The sequence below is a fragment of the Ceratotherium simum genome, chromosome 12 (assembly GCF_057802395.1).
Source record: "Ceratotherium simum simum isolate JZ-2026a chromosome 12, ASM5780239v1, whole genome shotgun sequence".
NCBI lineage: Eukaryota > Metazoa > Chordata > Mammalia > Perissodactyla > Rhinocerotidae > Ceratotherium > Ceratotherium simum.
Genome location: NC_141911.1, coordinates 14649074 through 14668418, shown reverse-complemented (window position 1 = coordinate 14668418; position 19345 = coordinate 14649074). Strand labels below are relative to the sequence as shown.

Genomic DNA, 19345 nt, shown 5'->3' with positions numbered 1-19345 from the left:
ACGAGCAGCTCTGAAACTCAGTTATGCATTGCAATATACCCTAGGGTGCTGGTGGAGATAATTTTTAAAAAATAAGCCTAAAAAAAGTAAGCCTGTGTTATACCTTAGAAATTAGAAAACAAACCAAAATCCTGTCTCTACCAAGGATTATTATCATTTACCAGTGACATAATGGAATTGCTAATACGTCCTATTTAAGAGCTTGGAATTCAAAATGCAATCTGTTACCAGCTGTCTGTGGGTGCATAACAAACCATCCCAGAATTTAGTGGCTTAAAACAGCAACTATTTTGTTGGCTCACAGTTCTGAGAGTCAGAAGTTTAGACTAAGCTCCACTGAATGGTTCTTCTCCTGGTCTCACCTAAGTAGGTTGAACAACTCATCTTGGTTTGCCTGGGACATTCCCAGTTTTAGCACTGAAAGACCACCATTCCAGGAAGTCAATCAGTCTCAAGCCAAACAAGACAATTGGTCACCCTATGCCTGGGGTCACTTACGTGGCAGTAATTATCCAGTGGCTCACCTGGAGTTCGATGGTCTAAGATAGCCTCACTTATATATCTAGTAGTCACTGCTGATTGTCAGCTGGGCCATGTGTCTCCAGAGGGTAGCCCAGCCTTCTTCACATAGTAGCAGGCTTCTAGAAGAAGTAGGAGAGAGTGCAAGCTTCAAAGGGCAAGGCCTCTGCTTGCACCGGATTTGTTGATGTTAGCTAAATCAAGTCACATGGCCAAGTAAGCCAATGTGGAAGTGGAACATACAAGGGCACGGGTACAAAAAGCCACAATTCACTGGCACCATTATTGTTACAATCTAGGATAAGGTCATATGCCATTTAATATTCAAATTTAACAAATTTGAGGTCCCCATTTTGTTCATTGCATTACCTTTAGAGTGCATCTTCTACTTGGTAAGTCAAAGAACCCCTCATTTTTAGGATACAGTCCAAGTAACCATTGCTTCGTAGAAGAAAAGCAGAAAATCTCTGTTGTTGTTTTTGCTGCTGCCACGACTTGTTCCTACTTTAAAAAGAATTTTTTTAAGTCCAGCCATCTGGTGCAGCCTAGTGGAAGAGGTAAGAAGGGCGCTGATGCTGAGGCACAGATGCCAGTCACTTGTCCAGTAGGACTTCCTCAGACAGCAGAGAGCAGAGAGAGGCAGCCTCAGCTTACTCAGCTCTGCTGGCTCTAGGCATAGGCCTAGGCATTCAGTCTTAAACCTCTTTACTTACACAATTCTTTCAGTTTACACATTATCAAAGCCATTTCTCCCATTGTACATCCATAGTCCCAAGGTGAATGAGTCAGGAGAAAGGATAGCCTGCTGTGATTGGAATCCAATTTTCCTCCACTTCTGCATCCTGGCCTTCCAAAGAGGGCCTCTTTCTCCCAGCCCAGTATCTACTTCATTCTTTGCCCCAGAGTGACCACCTCCTTGCATAACAGAAAAGTACCATTCCTCCCTTATCCCTATAGTCTTCATTACACAATAAAAGGTAAGAAAATTATACCAAAAAAGTAATTTTTAAAGATAAATGATACAAATGAATTTATCAGTAGTCATTTAGCCACTCTTTTCAAAAGTCTAGTTAATGATTTAATACTTAAAAGAACAAAATTGTTAGAAAAAATATTATGTTTTAATCTACAATATCATTTTACCCAACAATTGAATTCTAGTTGAAAATAATTACATTTTAGCTGTAACTGTTCTGAATCACAGGCCAACTAAAAATTTCTAGTTACATAATTGAAAATTATGTGGTTCCTCTCTATGTTGATTGACTTGGCTTAATTAAGTCCTGAGGGAAATCGCGCCATTTCATTTCTGATCAAATTCACATCGCAACCCACATGTCCAGAATTCTTACTGTAGCCACTAAAATGAATGGAAATTGAGATCCAATTTATTTTCTAAGAGGCCAAATTGAAGGTTTCCTTTAGATTTCTGGACCTAAGTTTTAATTGTTAGTAAATTTTTAAAATAAATTTTTATGTATATTCATCTTTTAGTATGATTTTTTTTTTATTCTGACCCCCAAAGAACACACAAGATGTATTAAAATTTGGAATAACACTTTCAGTCTGAAAATAGGAGAAAGTAGGCAAAAATATCCTGGAGAAAGTTTTCTTATTAAAACTCCACCATTTTTTTCGTGTATGGGGAAAAGGGTCAAAATGTGAAACAAAGAGTATTAGAAAGATCAGCAACTGCTTAGAATGCTGTGGGAACCACAGGCGAGGCTACAAGAATTGAGAACTACATCTTGGTTTAGCGAAGACAACCAACTACACACTTTAAAAAATGCATTTGCAAATGAGAACATGAAGAGTTTTTCACTGGTACCAAATAAAGAATGGTTCCATTACACTTTTACATTATAGCCTCATGAATTTAAAGTCAGCAAAGTTTGGAACATAAAAATTGATATAGAAAAGTAAACTAGTCTACCATAAGTAAAAAGGAAAGCATATTTATTACCTGGTTCAATAGCCTTAATATAAAATACAAAATTGATTTTCATTAAGTTTTCAAAAATGTTACACTTCTATGGCCTGAAGAATAAAGAATCTTCAATAGGAACATATGACTTCATGGTTATATTAATTTTAAAAGGCGTCCCAATGATGACAGGTGTTTATAATAGCAAAACTTAAAACCTGATTTGTGATATTACAAGCAATACTCATAAAGTATATCAATATGTTAAAAGTTACATGGACACAGGGCCACGTTAAAACATGTCTACATTGTGTTAACATTCCCAGGGGAACAAAACCAATAAGAATAATTTGTAAGACAATGTGAAGATAAACAAATGAGAGATTGTGGGAAACGGGACCAGTGGGGACAGTTTCTAGCAATTGGTATTATATTTAAAACGGAAAACAGAGAGCAGAAGAATGTGTTGAAAATAATAAACTGCTCTTCTTCATTTGCTCTAAGGAGAAAATAATGTGACATGTTAAAATTTTTTACCTTTAATATATGAGGATACAGTCATCCTTCTCTTGACTTCAGTGCAACATTGCACGATAGTTAACTCATATTTGTGTAGTAGATTATGAATTTCAATCCACAAACTCAGGTGTACGTGATTATATCACAATATTAAATTTTCTTCAGAGCCACTTAAATCCAACTCTAAGTTCCTTTCACAAAAGTAATAGGAAGTTAAGTCTCTCCTATCAGGGAAGTTCTCTCTTCTCAGAGAGGGCAATGGTTCTAGAATCTAATAATTACGCCAAATTATCAAAATTGTCCTTGTGATCATAGTCTTCGGTTCACAATGGTTGCCACTAAGACCCCTACTGCCTAAGCCACTTGATTTCAAATCCAGCAGTTCTCCCAATTACCTGCAAAATAGAGTTTGTCAAGGCCAAGAGTCCCAGTGCATGGGGTATATCCTCCCTATGTGGTCCACACAGGAGGTCTTGCCATCTTCCAAGGGCACCTCCATGGTCCAGGGTGGGGACCTCCATCACCTCAGGACTTGACAGCTTCTCCCTCTTTCTCTTCCCTCTATGGGACATCTTGCATGATCTCTTCAGGCTGCTTAGTCTCCCTTAAAAACAGAAGTAGCAGCTTCCGTTTTAGCTTCTTCTATTTATCTCCCATTTTAGCAGCTTCTTCTTGCCAAGCCACAAAAATCACTGAGGCTGATGTCCTGACTCGCTCTCTTCTTGAAATGAGAAGAGTGGTAGCAATCAAAGGGAAAGAACAAATACTGATATTTATCAATAATTGTATTACGTTGACGTTGCCTATTTCCTGTGCCCGCAGGAATGTGTGGCACCAGCTCTGTGAGGGCACTACACTGGGCACTTTGCATGTATGCTCCCCTTATGCTCTGGCTTCAGCAGGACTGGCCTTCTTCCTTTTCTTGTTACTATTCTCCTTCCCAACACAGGGCCTCTGTACACCTTCCTCCTTAGCCTCAAGTCCATTCTTTACTCCTCTTTTTTTCATTTGCTGTGGTTTTTTTTTTAATCATTTACCTTGTGAAACTTATCAACAATTCCTCTCCAAATATTTTTCATAATAATGACAAGCCCTTAGCAATTTTTATCTGTAGACTGAAGTATAATAATATTTTATGATAGATCTGTAATTTCTCAGTAGGACTGCTACTTTTATCTAACTCTCCTTTTATTTTATCAAGCCCTAAATCAATGGGCTTGGATTGGTATGAAACACGAACTGAAGTTTCAGGTTAGGACACAATTTACAATGAACATTTAACTTCCAAAAGTGGAAAAATGAATCAATTTTCACACTTATATTCTTTACAACAGACCACCATATCAAATTATAAGAATTTATCCTAAAGATATACTCACACACATGTAGAAATGATGTATGTACAAAGTTATTCATTGTAGCAATTTTGAAATAGCAAAATATTGAAAACAATCTAAATGTTTGCCAAAAATACACACACATATATATGCATAACGGACTAATGAGCAGATGTTAAAAAAAGAACAAAGAGGGGCCGGCCCGGTGGCACAAGCGGTTAAAGTGCGCGCGCTCCGCTGCGGCAGCCCTGGGTTCGCTGGTTCGGATCCTGGGAGTGCACCGACGCACCGCTTGTCAAGCCATGCTGTGGCGGCGTCCCATATAAAGTGGAGGAAGATGGGCATGGATGTTAGCCCAGGGCCAGTCTTCCTCAGTAAAAAGAGGAGGATTTGCAGATGTTAGCTCAGGACTGATCTTCCTCACAAAAAAAGGACAGAGAAGCTCTTTTCAATATGGTATGATCATTAAAATATATTGGGTAGTTTAAAAAAATAGGAAAATTTTAAAAATTAGGTAAGGAACGCTGTGTGTAGCATACAATCATTTGTGAAGAAAAAGAAGATATATTTGTATTTGCTTATATGAGCATATAATAGCCCTGGAAGGATGCCCAAGAAATAATAACGGTTGTTTATGATGATAGAAATAGAGTGGCAGGGGATAGAAGTAGGAGCAAGGATTTTTTATAAACATGTAAATGTATTATCTAGTTGAAGTAATTAAATAAATATTTTTAAATGTTTTTAAATAAAAATTAATGGATAGATCTGCAGACTTCCACATCTGAACAAGATGGAGCAATACGGGCAGATTTACCTCTCATCTGGAAAACCAATTAAAATGTATAAAACTGTGGTTTTCAAGACACTGGATATCTGGCAATGAAGGACATTGATCCCTGAGAGATGGGAAACAATAAAGTGAGGCCCAGGATCACCCCAGCTTACTGATTTGAGAGAGTTTCCAGGTTGTGGTATGAGGAAGGGGAACCCAGGTGGGGCACAGCTTGAGTTGATATGGAGCTGAGATCTGGGGAGAAGAGGGCAGCTAGAATTTCAAGGGCAGAACATCTTGAGAAGAGAGCTACACAGAGAGCTCTGGAGATCTGCATAGGGTACCCCTTGAATATTCAGCTAAGCGCTGATAAAAGCATGTCTATGAAGAAACTTCCCAAGACTGGGAAAACAACCACTCAAAAGAATTAGAAGTAACAGCGCACAGAACACACACAAGGCTGGAACTAGTGTCTGTACTCACTAGCCAGACTGAAAAACCTGATGATTTGGAGGACATTGAGTAGAGCACACAGAAGGGTCTTGCCTTAAGAGTGGTGAATAGTTTGCCCTAGATTATGCACTGCTTCAGTCCTGCCTAATAAATCTTAAGAGCAAAACCCAAAAGGGTCAAACTATTTCCAAGTAATGTAATTGAATCCCAGAACAAAGCTCAAAAATGTTTAAAAGATTACCAAATATCCAGCACCCAAAAATGTAAAAGTTCTAGCACCCAATGAAAAAAATGCCAGGCATGCAAAGAAGCAGCAATATATGGCCCATAATGAGTAGGTAATTCAATCAATTGAAACTAACAACTGACTAAGAATTAACATTCAAGGACATTAAGACTAAAATTATAACAGTATTCTATACATTCAAAAAGTTAAGTAGAGACATGTAAGATACAAAAAATAAAAATAAAAAAATAAAAATCCAAAAGGTGAAAAAATAATGTGTGAGATTAAAAAATGCTTTGGATGGAATTATCAGCAGATTAGACATTACAAAAAATAAAAAAGATTAGTGAACTTCAAGATATAGCACTAGAAACTATCCAAAATTAAACACAAAAAGAGAATTTTTTAAAATGAAAAAGTGTATAATTGGAGTCTCTGGAGAATATGAAATAAAGGTAAGAATAGAAAGAATATTGGAAGAAATAATGGTTTAAAAATTGTGCAGATTTCATGAAAACTATACCTACAGATCCAAGAGACTCAAGCAATCCCAAACACAAGAAACTGTACCAAGAAAACTGTACACTATGTGTCATGTCATAATGAGATAGCTCAAATCCAATGACATAAACAGGATCTTAAAAGCAGCCAGAGGAAAAAAAGATTCATTATATACAGAAAACAAAGATAAAGATAACAACACACTTCTCCTGGGAAACAATACAAGTGAAAAGAGAGTAGGCAACATCTTTCGAAGTCGAAAGAAAAAAGCTGTTAAGCTGGTATTCTATAGCGAACAAAAGTATCTTTAAAAAATGTAGACAAAAAAGATAGTTTTAGATAGGCAAAAGACAAAAGACTTCATCACCAGCACACCCCCACTATGAGATATGTTAAAGGAAGTCCTTAGGCAGAAGGATGGAAGGATGAAAATCTGGATCACACCAAAAAATTAAGAAAACAGAAATGGTGTTTGTAATATAATTTCACATGTATGAAATTTTATGATTCAGATCTTTTAAAAAAATAACTGCTTAAACAAAAATAATAATAATATAATGTGGGGCTTATATGTAAAAGTAAAGTGTATGACAACAAAGTACAAAGATTGGAGGAAGAGAAATGAGCACATACTATAAAAGGTTCTTATAATACATATGTAGTGGTATAATATCACTGGAAGGTAAGCAGTGATAAAAAAATAAAGATGCATGATATAAACTCAGCAGCAAGCACTAAAATAACAAAACAAGGAATTTATGTTAAGTCAAAAAAGGATACTAAATGGGTTCATGAAAACTATTCAATGAATCAAAAAGAAGACAGGAAAAGGGGGAAAAGGAAACAATAAATGGGACAAATAGAAAACAAAGAAGAATATGCTGGATTTAAGCCTAACCACATGAACAATCATATTAAAAGTAAGTGATCTAAATAACTCAGTTAAAAGGCAGAGATTGTAAAACAGCAAGATGCAAGTATATGCTACCAACAAGAAAACCACTTTAAATATAAAGACACAGATAGTTTAAAAAGTAAAAAGTTATAAATACTAGTGTTTAGATCATACAAATCTAAAGAAAACTGAAGTTGCTATATTAGTATCAAGACAAAATAGATGTCAGAGCAGAGAATATTACCAGGGATGATAAAAGTCATTTCATAATGAGAATGAGGCCAATTCATCAAAATCCTAAACATTTATGCACCTATTAGCAGAGCTACAAAATACGTGAAACAAAACACTGATAAAACAGTAAGAAGAAATAAACAAATCCAGAATTATAGTCATAGATTTCAATATTCCTCTCTCAATAGCTGATAGAACAATGAGACAGACAATCAATAAGAATATAGAAGACTTGAACAACACTATCAACCCACTTTACCTAATAAATATTTACAGGCTACTCCACTCAACAGCAACAGAATATACATTCTTGTCAAATACACATGGAACATTTACCAAGATAGATCATATTCTGTGCCATTAAAAAGTTCCAACAAGTTTAAAAGGATTCAAGTTATACAAAGTATATTCTCTGACCACAAGGGAATTAAATGAAAATCAATGAAAGAAAAATCTCAAAAAAATCCCCAAATATTTGGAAACTAAATTACACACTTCTATATAACCCAGAGGTCAAAAAAAGAAAACAAAAGGAAAATTAGGAAGTATTTTGAACATAATGAAAATGAGAACACTACATATCACATTGTTGTGGGATTCTGCTAAAGCAGTTCTTAGGGGAGATTTATGGTACTAAATATCTATTATCCGAAAAAAAGAAAAGTCTCAAATCAGCAGTCTCAGCCTCCATCTTAAGTAACTGAAAAAAGAAGAGCAAATTAAATACAAAGTAAGTAGAAGAATTAAAATAACAAAGATCAAAGAGAAATTAATGAAATATAAAACAGAAAAACAATAGAGAAAACCAATGAAACCAAAAGCTAGTTCCTTAAGCATATAAATAAAATTGATAAACCACTAGCCAGACTGAATAGGAAAAAAAGAGAAACAACGCAAATATGCTCAGATTCATTAATCACTATGGAAATGCAAAATAAAACCATAATAATACACCACTATACTCCTATTTTAATACTAAGCTTCACAAGACTGCTCCTATCAGGTATTGAGGATGTGGGGCAGCCGAGACTCACTTACTGCTGGCAGGAATATAAAATGGTACAGCCACTTGGAAAACAGTTTGGTAGTTTCTTAAAAGGTAAACATATACCTACCATGTGATCTAGTCATTTCACTCATAGGCATTTTCTGGAGAGAAATGAAAGCATATGTCCGTACAAAGATTAGTAAACAAAATCCAAAGCAGCTTTATTTGTAATAGCCCAAAACTGGAATCAACCTAAATGTTCATCAATAGGTGAACTGATAATCAAACTGTGGTGTATACATGCAAATGTAATACTACTCAGCAATAAAAAAAGAATGAACTTTTAATACATACTATGACATAGATGAATCTTAAAAAAAATTATACTGAATGAAAGAAGCCAGACTCCCCAAAAAAGAGTATATACTGTATGATTCTATTTACATAAAATTCTAGAAAAATGCAAATTAATCTATAGTGACACAAAGCACATCTGTGGTTGCCCGGAGAAAGTGTACGAAGAGAGGGTCAGGAGGGAGGAATTACAATGAGGAAACTTGGGGATGATAGATATGTTCATTTTCTTGAATGTGGTGATCACTGCATAATGGTACACATAAGTCAAAACTTACTAAATTGTACACTTAAAATATGTGCAATTCATTGTATCAACTATACTTCAATTAAGCTGTTTAAAATATTCATGGACAAATATGAGTAAATGAATAAATAAAAGGTTTGTTTCTTACTAGTCATTCACACTAATCAAGATAGGAGACACTAATTTATTTGAGGCTTGGTAAAAACATCCATGGAGGTAAAGAGGATCCATTTGAATTTATTTTATTGTGTCTAAAATTAACCTGAAATACACTACATGGTTTTTTTCTTAATAAATTCATTAAGAAAACAAAATATTGTGTTTCCAACAAATTATTTACAATAAAAAATCAATATAGGACCTTCTCTTGCTCAATATCTATAATAATTCTCTGTCTATGATAATCTAGTTTTGAGGTTCATTCTGCACAGTATAAATTTTGATGCTTTGGTCTCATGTTTTACAGAATCAAATGAGAATATATCTGTATGACTTAAAATCTTTCTATTTGTGGTTCAGATTGAATAGGATTGAGAATTTCTGATCACTTATGCCCAAGCCCTGCAGAAGCAAAGGTTACACTGCAGTAATGTGTTCATTGGTGAACTTCACTCAATAGATGTTACAGTTCTAATTTGTTCCAGCTACAGTTGTAATTCCACTCTGAAATTCAGTGTGTGGAAAATGGAAAAATATTAGGCTGCTAGAGAGAGGGATAAAGTAAGGTACATCTGGTTCTAGGATTTTTATTTCAAACAAAATAAAAAATTGCATGAGATTCTTTATGTTATTTTTTGAATCCTGCTTACTTTCCTAGGGGGACAAGTAAATCCCTCTTCCTATGTTGTAATCTTTCCATTTACATAGAGTCTACACATTAAAAAAATTCTTAAACTGAAGTAATTAGGCCAAGTACCATCTTAACATGCAAAGTCTCTGAAATACATAATACACTTAAACAAATTCAGGTTTATGTATTTTATTCTAACTGACCATCTGATAGTCTGTAAAATGGACATGACTTGTAAACATAGATGCTTGGTGAATACGTACTGAGAGATTAAATCAAAGATATTTTCTGTAACAAAATTTTCTATATTTTTATCTCTCTGATACTAATCAAGATCCCTTTGACTTTGAGGGAGAGCTATAAAATTGAGTGATATTTCTCAATGTAGCAGTCACTAATAGTCGCATATTTCTCTCTAATGATAAACATATGGAGCAAATGTGGCTCTACAGGGCATTTGTTGCATTAGAACCTGAACTTGAAAGCAAAGTTGAAAGCTCCTGAGGATTCCAGGAGCAATTAGAGACCCAATGAGAACTCTATATCCACTTACAGAAAACCGGTGCTGAAAATCTCCCAACAGTTGACCACTGAAACATGTCTTAAAATTTGCATTTTTTTCCCCAAGCAAAATGTCATTGTCCCTAATGTTCACAGTCCTTTAAAGATTATTTTATCTATTTCACAGGTCTCCTGTTATGGCTGGAGGTCTCTTTGCTGTGGATCGAAAATGGTTTTGGGAGTTGGGTGGCTATGATCCAGGTTTAGAAATCTGGGGAGGAGAACAGTATGAAATCTCTTTTAAGGTAAGTCTCCAAGACCCTCTTCACACTATGACTACATAATTTTGACAATTCTGATAGAATATCATCATTTTGTTTTGTGACCTATGTTGTGAGATGACAACAAAAATAGACATGTCACCTTCCCAAGTCAGCTTTTAGATGAGAGAAGCTACTTCTTTCTGATGCTTCAGTGAGATATGGCCATGCCATCAAAGAAATGCATAAAAGAAATAATTCAAAATCCCATCTGCAGGCAGGCAACTTGGTGTGCCAGCAGATGTACTGCTCCACTGACCAGTGCATTCCTTCTAAAGCACTTAGAACACATAGATAGAAGAATTACAGGGAAATAAATTGAGTTATTGGAGCTTTTGCCCTTTGTATGTGTTCTAGAAGTAGTAGTTCACATTTTGATTATAACCAGTTATTCCATAATTTCAATAGCAAAAGAGTAATTTAAAAATATTAATGAGAAATTAAAGCCATTCTTCATATAATTACAAAAGAGGCAAGTTTTTAAATCTGCAATTGTCCAAGTCTCTACTTGCTTTGACCATAAGTACTCACTAAAATTATATACTTTATTACATATATATGTATATATAAATACTCACATATGATATACACACATATATGATAGAATATCAAATCTCGGGGTTTATAAATTTAAAAAATTTACCACAACACGTGAAGACCAGACAAACAAAGCAAAGTAAACTGTGCAAATGTTGTACTTTGAACCCCTAAGATGTTTTCTTGAAAAAGTAGAATTATAAAGAAAAAAATTCATTTTTTCTTTTTTTATTGTTGTTATTATTTATAAAGAAGATAGATCTATTCTTATAAGATTTATCATACAGGAAAGTCTTATTAAATAAATCTGCTTTTCCTAACTACTTCCATTATAAAATCAAACCAATTCTTGCTAAAGAAAAAAAAAGTATCCTGAATATAATAAAAGTCAAACTTAGAATCCAGCTAAACATTTTGAATTTATGCATAAAAAAATCATAAAACTGATTTTTATAAAACTGTGACAGCTATATTCAATGTGTTAACAGAAATGTTATACTGTCCTCAAAGTGTCATAAAATAAATATCCCCAAAGAAAAATTCAGGAAACATGATTGTAGGCTTCAGGACATTTAGAACTTTTCATCTCACTATGCTGACATAAACCTTGAAATACTATTTATTAATTTAGAGCTTTTTTTCACCATCATTCAAACACATCTAATTTCACATCTAAGGTACTTTTTTTCTTAACGTTTTAATAGATACCTTGTTTTAAACCTTGAATTTACCAATGTCTTTTGAGTTCCTCTGTTATAGTAATAGCTGTTCACTTGTCACAGTGTGTATGTAGAGGGTAATAATAAGAGTAGTAATAATGACAGAAATAGAATTTACTACATTCACTTAGTAACTATATGTGCCAGCTGCTGATCTAAATGCTTTATATGCATTATCTAATATAACATCACAACTCTAAGAAGTGGGTATTATTCCATTTTACAAATGAAGAAATTGAGATAAAGTTTTAAAGATTTTAGATTAAATTTAAGTTTTACAGATTAAATAAATTACCCAGGGCCGGCCCCATGGCTTAGCGCTTAAGTGCGTGCTCTCTACTGCTGGCGGCCCGGGTTCGGATCCCAGGCGCGCACCGACGCACCGCCTCTCCGGCCATGTTGAGGCCGCGTCCCACGTGCAGCGACTGGAAGGATGTGCAGCTATGACATACGGCTGTCTGCTGGGGCTTTGGGGGAAAAAAATAAATAAATAAAATTTAAAAATACAAAAAGACAAAAGCATTTTTAAAAATAAATAAATAAATTACCCAGTGTCACTAGGGATTAAAATGCTCCATTTATGCTTAACTACAGAGAATGCAGAAACATAAAGTTATCTATTCACCCAAGTCATATCTATCAACATTCTAGAATTCATTGTCAACCGTTTGATCTCTACGTAACGGTTCCTCTCATTGAACAGAGGCGAGTATCTTCATTTTCATCTAATAACATAGCAGCAAACTCTCTGCTGACCCTGGCCTGGCAAAATACTATTGATTATCAGATATTGCCCAAAGCAGGGTGCAAAGTTTACAATAATACCTTCAACTGGAAAAAGAGAATATTACATTTGACCCCAGCATTAAAGAATAAAATGGGATTGCTATATTTGCAATATCATCAGAATTCAAGGGATACTTTTTACTTTACACAGTTTAAGAGATTTTTTCCTTAATTTCTTTTTTTTTTTTTTTTGTGAGGAAGATCAGCCCTGAGCTAACATCCATGCCAATCCTCTTCTTTTTGCTGAGGAAGACCAGCCCTGAGCTAACATCTATTGCCAATCCTCCTCCTTTTTTCCCTTTTTCTCTCCAAAGCCCCAGTAGATAGTTGTATGTCATAGTTGCACATCCTTCTAGTTGCTCTATATGGGATGCCACCTCAGCATGGCCGGACAAGTGGTGCATTGGTGCACACCAGGATCCGAACCCAGGCCGCCAGTAGCAGAGCAAGCACACTCAACCACTAAGCCATGGGGCCGGACCCCCTTAATTTCTCTTAATTCATGAATTCTTCCAGTTTAAAATGTTATTAAAAAAATATCTATTAAGCAGGAGATATCTGGCTTTGAATAATGAACTGGATGATGGATAAAATTGCTATTCAAGTCTGGAGAGTTGGCAAGATATATATTTGCATTCTGAATCACAGAGGTATTTTTGAGACAAACATAAACTCGAATCTCTCACTTATCTGTCACTTGTATCTACCATATCTCTTCTGGGTGACCTGAGACTTTATTAACCCATTTCCTAGTTATCTGTCACTCTGAAGGATATAATTGGAATGCAGCCCTGTCGTCTTTGTCTAGAAACCATGGCAACAGCACTGGAAGTTCAGGACTAAATTGCTCCAGGTTGTTTGGCTGGAATGACAGATTCTTTGGCAACAGCTGTGTCTTACAGGGTCTCATTTCAGACCTTTCCCTTCATTCTTTGGGCTATTGTGTGCTGACTTGGGGTTACTGTCCCTCTCTATTAGTATTTGTAACATGAGAAGGACGAACTTAGGCTTTGGTAGAATTTGCATTGAAGCAAGAAGAATTCTGTGTAAAAGGAATCAAAAGAATTGGACACAAACATCTTTGTTAAATGATATTAAAAATAAAAGAGAAAAAACAAACATCTGCATTTTGGGACTTATTCCATAAATTGTGATTAATTTTACAGTGTAAAGCACTGTAAGATATCCACTGGTCAGCACTTAAGGCTTGAGAAATACGTATGGATAACTGAGAGTTCCCCTAGTCTATTTCACACCATAACACAGAAATTGTTTTAAGTCAAGAACTTAAAAGCTCTAATTCAAAAGATTTCTATCTCTGGTCGTTATCAGGCATCTTTGCTTGCTGTTTACTCTTCAAGCAAAAAATCATTTCACCAAACATTATGACAAGATTCCATCGCTGAATAAATTATTTCCAGAAAACTCAGATGAAGAAAACTCAGATGAAGAAACTGAGACAAAGTTTAAAAATTTTAGATTAAATTACTTTTCAATTTTACAGATTAAATAAACTACCCAGTGTCACTTAGGGATTAAAATGCTCCATTTCTGCATAATTGCAGAAATTAAGGGATTAATTTTATATTTTTTGTATTACATATAATTTGTTATATTAAGTGCTTAGTTGTTGGTCAAAAAGTATTTGGTTAAGAGCGCTCCTCAATTCTCTCTATGTAAATATCTTTCCTACCTTTTTCTAACATCTGATTAGATAAGTAGATTTCATGCCATAACATAAAAGCCAACACAGTGTAACTTTCAGGAATCAGTTGAAGAAAAGAGCTCTCTAGAGAAATGATCTGTCTGCACTCTGCCCACTCCTCAATCTCTTTTAATATGAATCTAAACTCCTACTTGGCCCAGAATTATCCAGCTGTCTTTCAAATGTTACTGGGTTGGCCAGCTGCTAGGGAGGAGAAAGTAGCATTTAGTCAGTCATTCAACAAGCTCTTATTGAGCATCTAATTTATGCCAGGCATTGTTCCAGGTACTCAATTTGTAGTTGCGCCTGGAAACAAAGAGAAAAGCAAGACAGACTGCACAGTATGGCATAAAAGAGATAACCCACACCTTTAAATGTTGTCTACCATTTAAGTTACTGAACTAATATTAAAACCATATGAATCTTTGATTTTCCAGAGTGCATTTTCACATCCATTCCCCAAAGATAAAAGTCTAAACTTAAAAGTTAGCATTTTCAGGGCCGGCCCCGTGGCTTAGCGGTTAAGTGCTCGCGCTCCGCTGCTAGCGGCCCGGGTTCGGATCCTGGGCGCGCACTGACACACCACTTCTCCGGCTATGCTGAGGCCGCGTCCCACATACAGCAACTAGAAGGATGTGCAGCTGTGACATACAACTATCTACTGGGGCTTTGGGGGGAAAAAAATAAATAAATAAAAAATCTTTAAAAAAAAAGTTAGCATTTTCAAAAGATCTGCCCTTTGATTGCAGAAAACTCTTCTCAGAAAATAAAAGTGAGCAATAAACATTAATTAGGCACCTACAAGATTTAGAATGAAGCCTAAAGACTCTCTTCCACAAAATTCTCTGGCGTAAGACATAAAGCTTAGATCCGGGTAGAAGAGCATTAAATTCGGTTTGGGCTGCCCTTTTCTACCTCTAGCGGCTTATCAACATGGTCCCACATTGATCTAATATTTCTCAGGCTGTCTTTAGTCAGGGAAGAGCTCTTGATCACTAGCCTCAGCTATGCAGAAACGTGCAAGGCTCCAGGCGAAATAAGTGTGGGCACCATGTGTCCGAGAGTGAATCTAACAAACCTGGGAGCCCTGCAGCTTGTTTCAAAACCCCTTAATGGACCATAACACACTATGCAATCACCTTTGTTATGTCGTCCTTCCCGTGTGCTGAGTTTAAGATTCAGGCATTTAAGGAAATTTTAACTTACATCTCACAATCTTTCAGCCCTTATCAGTCATTATTCATTCAACAGATATTTATTGATTGATTACAACGTGCCAACCCTGGGCTAATCTCTTGGGATTCAAAGATAAATGCAAGGAGATTCTCTCTTTGGTGGAGCTCACTCTCAAGTAGCAGCCGGGAGAATTAATTCACCACAATTACTCATCACCAGTATTGTTTGGAATATATTTTATTTCCATATCACAGTAATAATTTGGGACATATACAATAGCCTCTTTGTTAGCCTCCCTGCCTCTATTCTGTCTCCTGTTTCAACCGATCTCCATGTTTCTTTCATTTATGCCCTGAGTTGCTTTATTTTCCCCTCCTAAAAGTTCACAGTTGCTCCTAATTACCACACAAATCAAATGAACATACCGAATCATAAGCCAGGAAACTTTCCATCAATTATCTGCCTCACCTTTCTCAATCCACACTGCAAACCAACTAAACTAGTGTTTTCCTTTCCTTCCCAGAAAAGATGGAAACTCATACCGCCATTTCTCCCCCTATTTATTGCAGAGATTTTAACCAACCAGTCCTATATTTTTCTCTTCCTGAGAAATTTGTTTATTCTCTCTATAAAGAAAGAGAGAACAAACAGTGAAGCCCTTGAATCAAGTACAATCGAGATGAGTATTTCACCCATTAAACATAAACATCAATTAAAGCAGGAAAGCACAAAAGAGTACATTAAGAATTTCCTCTAAAGCAAAACATATAAATGTATATTTATTCGCCAGTCTTCCAATGGAAGAGAGGCCAAAACTGTTCCTTCTTCATTCGGGTCCACCGATGGGAGTAAAACTAAAGGTGCATGAATCACACCCGTATTGCATTCTCTAGGAGCTCCGGTTTGGGTTTCTTTAAATTGCAATGAGAACCCAAAGACACTTTGAAGCTATCTTAACGCAGTAATAGAATCCTTCTCATTTTTTTATCATTTTACCCAATCTTTTATTGTTACTTCACCCACATCTAATTTGACAGCAATTTTTTAAACAACAACTCAATCCTTCCAAACTCCTCAAATTAGTTTTGACATGAACGACAATTCTCTCTCCTTTTATAACTATATTTCATCAGTTTAAGTGGTATTTAATTAAATTACATACTTGTAATTTTTTAAAACCAGCATAATCACATTTGGGAAGAAATGCACTGCCTTTGAGGTAAGCATGTAACTTAACTATTGGGAGCAAAAGATTGCAGGCATATTCGCTGTAGCCTGTATTCAACGTGGGTTCACCACAATATGAATGCCATTCAGTACATTTACAGAATGAATAGAGAGTGGTTAATACGTTAAATTGATTGAAGAGAGGTTCAGTCCATTCTGTCAAATCTTTCAGTCTAATGAGAATCAGGGAAAGCTCATGCAGCAGAGGCGGGTGCACCACTGCCTTGGCCGAGGCAAATTTCCCACTTGTCCAGTTCAGGTCTGGGGTGAGGATCTCCCTGCGGGTCCTCAGCCCACCCAGTGCCCCAGTCCCCTGACCTCTGTGCAGGGGACGTACAGGTTACAGGGTTGTTGAATGGCCAGTGTCTTAGGGTGATGAGTCTGGGAGAGTCAGCCTTGCTGCCCTTCTCCTTCGTCTCTTCCCCTCTGCACCTTGGTCCTACAGAACTTTTCCCTCTTTTGTTTTTCAGTTGTCGCTTCTTTTCCCTTCCCCCAGGCCCACTTTTGTGTAGTCTCCCTAAAATGAAAAGAAAAAATCAGTCCTAAAATAAGCCTCTGGGGTTTCTTTGAATCTTTGCTTCTACTTTGGTGTGGCTGAGGAAAATAATGCTCCTGGAGTCAAAATATACGGTGGCAAACACATTGAGTATTACAAGATAAATATGGCAAGTTATAATCCTGCCACACACAAATAAGCATATACAGCTTAAAGGGACTTAAATATGTCTGAGACTTTAATAGAAAGTATCCTGTTTATTTTGTCCCTTTTTGTGGCTTATAAAATCTTTACATGGAGCTACCTGTGTCCCAAAGTTCTGGCCACTTTCTTCTTCCTATGGTGGTAATAACAATTATTTGGTCCCTTAACAAGAAAAAGTAACAAGTTAGCATTTAAAGGTCACTGAATTTAATTTCTTATCCCATTCAACACTAATGCAAGGTAAAAATATAATTTCTATTTCATAATTGCAAAGACAGGCCATTACCTAGTTAATATCAAAGCAAAGATTAGAATTCGGGTTTGCTCTCAAAACCATTAGCCTAATTTGTCTTAGCTGGAAAAACAGGAGACTTTATGCCCTTGGTGAAAAAGTAGCTACTGTCACTCTCTGAAACCACTTTAAAAAAGAAATGCAGATTCTTCCCATCTGATTTTTATTAAATATGAGGGCTGACAAGTCTTGTGATGATTTAATGTAAAATTTAATTTTTTACTATCTTCAAAATGCAATGGTTATTTAATAAGGATTGAATATACACAATAGGGACTAATCATTGAGTTAGAACATTCAATTCAATTCAAACAAGATAATAGCCATCAATTTGGAATTTTTATAGCTCAGTAAACCATATATTCTAGAACTTAACCTCATTACAGAGCTTCTCAAGAACAAACATGGATTTTATTTCTTCGTACTTACAAAATCAAAATTAATAACCCCACAAAATTAGCTAAATTTAAAGTTTCCCTACATGGTACATAGCCATCAAAAAAAATTTAAGTATACTTATAGTTCAACAATTGAATGTTATACAATTACAATAGATTTGCAGTTTTAAAATGGAAAAGAAAGGTCTTCTCTTAGAGACCACTCAAAACAAAAAAAGAGAACATGAAACAGGAACAAAAAAACCTAACTTTATCCTTGACAAAATTATCAGATCTCTTACACCCAAACACAATGTATAAGGAAGATTATCGTATGCAGTAAGGTAAATCCAATGATGGTAAAACAGGGGCATGGGAAGGTGGAATGACCAAGCTACAAATCTCATTTGAAGTCAGCAGATCTCAATCCTCCAAAGTAATTGGCATGTCCTAAGCGGAAAAACCAACAATCACTTGTTTGAAACAATAGCAACAAGTGTGATTGCTGGTGGCCAGAGCTTCCATCGATTGAGTTTGGCACAAAAGAGAAGCAGCAAAGGGGAAGTTGGGGACAGTGGTGAAAGAGGTGTTATACAGAACAGCCATATTTGCAGGAAGCAGGCTGTTAGTGAGGCAGCCATATTTGCAGGAAGCACACTATTAGGAGGAAAGATACTTGATATTATGAGCAGCCCTGCAGCAGCCAATTCCTTTTGGAGGTAGACAAAGGCTAAAATAATTCACTCACATACAGAATTTTGTGTCATAAAGCGAATACCTACTGTAATCAGTAAGAAGAATTCACCCTACTCAAAGATAAATAATAATAACTTTTTAAAGGTAATAGCATATAAAAATATTACAAGAAAAAAGGAAGAAAGGGACCAGGAAAGATCACCAAAATAATGTTGCTCTACACTGTTATAAATTTTTTGAAAAGGTTAATGAAGTCACTGACTCTATAAAACAATAATAAACACTGAACTTTATGAGATTAGGCAAAAATATCAAAAGACAAGAGAAGGAGACGAAAAAGAAATGGGAACAGTTAGGATATAATGAAAAAGAAAAAGAAAAACAAAATGAAGGTCATACTGAAGGCAACACAAAGGAGAAGGGATATTCTGAAAATACATAGGGACATAAAGGATAGGATTGAGTAAAAGGAACAAAATGAACAAAGTTAAAAGTAATAGAGTGGAATGATATGAAAGATACAGGAGCTCACATTAGTGTTCCCAAG

At 35.7% G+C, this 19345-nt stretch overlaps 1 protein-coding gene across 1 annotated transcript in view; it reads left to right on the top strand.

Annotated features, from left to right (window-relative positions):
* GALNTL6 (polypeptide N-acetylgalactosaminyltransferase like 6) overlaps window positions 1-19345 on the top strand; it is a 438269-nt gene that overhangs the window by 306548 nt on the left and 112376 nt on the right. The window contains exon 4 of the mRNA XM_087437426.1: window positions 10451-10568. Within this exon, the coding sequence (XP_087293552.1) occupies window positions 10451-10568 (118 nt within the window). The remainder of the gene's footprint in view (window positions 1-10450; window positions 10569-19345) is intronic.